This window comes from Fibroporia radiculosa (assembly GCF_000313525.1).
Source record: "Fibroporia radiculosa TFFH 294 genomic supercontigs, scaffold4963, whole genome shotgun sequence".
In the NCBI taxonomy this organism is placed as follows: domain Eukaryota; kingdom Fungi; phylum Basidiomycota; class Agaricomycetes; order Polyporales; family Fibroporiaceae; genus Fibroporia; species Fibroporia radiculosa.
Window position 1 is genome coordinate 793 of NW_012133728.1, and position 1559 is coordinate 2351.

General features: G+C 49.0%; 1 protein-coding gene across 1 annotated transcript; it reads right to left on the reverse strand.

The window, feature by feature from the left end:
- Positions 1-352: 352 nt before the first annotated feature.
- Positions 353-1069, reverse strand: FIBRA_08932 (uncharacterized protein; the record flags this gene model as incomplete). The annotated part of the gene is made up of 3 exons (XM_012330542.1): positions 353-538; positions 603-863; positions 932-1069. 3 exons carry the CDS (start codon positions 1067-1069, stop codon positions 353-355), a joined length of 585 nt encoding a protein of 194 aa, XP_012185932.1.
- Between the last annotated feature and the right edge of the window lie 490 nt (positions 1070-1559).

The window sequence follows — 1559 nt, forward strand, 5'->3', positions numbered from 1 at the left end:
TGCAGCCTTGGTTTGAAAGTGTAGTGTTATTTCTTGGGCGGTCAGCTCGCACCGAAGCTTACGTGTGCCTACTATTAAGTACAAGAGATTGCGAATAACGTCCCGAATGTCCCAATGTCATAGCTACATGCCAGTGAGAGCCATTACTATCCACAAATCAAAGCACAACATGACAGTGATCGTAACAACACATCACCCATCCAGTACTACCTGAAAGAAACATAGCGCTAACGCCGAGTAGAGTCATAACAATGGTGCCACAGGACTCCGTAGGCGAATTAACTAAGGCCCAGCTGCAATCAAATGTTGGGTATCACCAGTACATTCCTTGGAACATACATCCATGACTGGTTTATGAGATGGATAGGAAGCCAGTACAGAAGGCGGCCTTTGGGACCCACAAGCCAGCCCTCTTCATTAGGGAAAAGGGCCCGTGGCTTAAACTGTTCCCAAAATCGAGCTGGATCTTTGAGAGCATGGGCGGGATGGGAAGAATAGCGAGTAGGAAGTGGAAGCAGGTGACAATTGTTGTCTGGCGCTACAACGCCCACATCAAAGTAGTTTCAGATCACCACACGTATAAAAGAGATGATGGAACTTACAATTATGTGCATCGCATAGATCCAATGGTCCTGCCCTGGATACAGACGCTGAGAGTGGGGAATCAGATGAGACGTGACATCGCCCGTATGTCCTTCGAGGGCAGGGTGCGATTGCACGCCCGTCTGCGCATCCCACACACGGATTGTGTTGTCGTCAGATCCGGACACAATGTGTCGTCCATCAGGCAAGAATGCCACAGAAAAGACACTGCTCATATGACCGTCGAAAGCAGGAAGCAATTGCACGCCCGTCTGCGCACCCTACACACGGATTGTACATTATAATGAGCATATAACGTATCCAAGCCCGTCCGAGAATAGAATCGCACCACTTGAAGGTCAGGGTCCTTGCGACCAGGCATGACACAGATCAGTTGTTCTGCATCGTTGTCATTGGGCAGAATTGCCCTATTTCCGTGTTGAAGACTTTCAATCACAGAAAGGCCAGATAATCGGGTCGTCGTCATAGCTATAGCCCACGTCCGATGCAAATCGGACGACACCAGACGGTGAATGTCCTCGTGTTCGACCTGTTTTCGATCATGAGTAAGATCAAAACACTTTGCTACTGGACGTGCGAGAAACCCGCCTTGTCTAAAAACGCTCAGCCGCACCAGGAGCTATACGAGACCCAAGATTATGAGACCAGAGCTGAGGGAGAGGGGGGTAGGGGAAGTGGTCGAAGGACAAGCCGTTATCTATCCTCATCACACGCGCTCAGTGTGGTTTCGGGCATCACCTTCGTGACAGCTTCTCAGCTCACGCTCGCTGGAAAGAACATCGTGACTAGTTTCTCCGTGAGCGACATATCAATATGCAGCACTTCGTTCTCACAAAAAGCTTGCATTGGAACTGACCTGCCCGACTCCTAACCATGATATGAATATGCAACCAATAGTGCAAAGTTCTTCATCGTATGGTCGAGTATATGATATCAACCTTGTGGTGCTTCAGAAT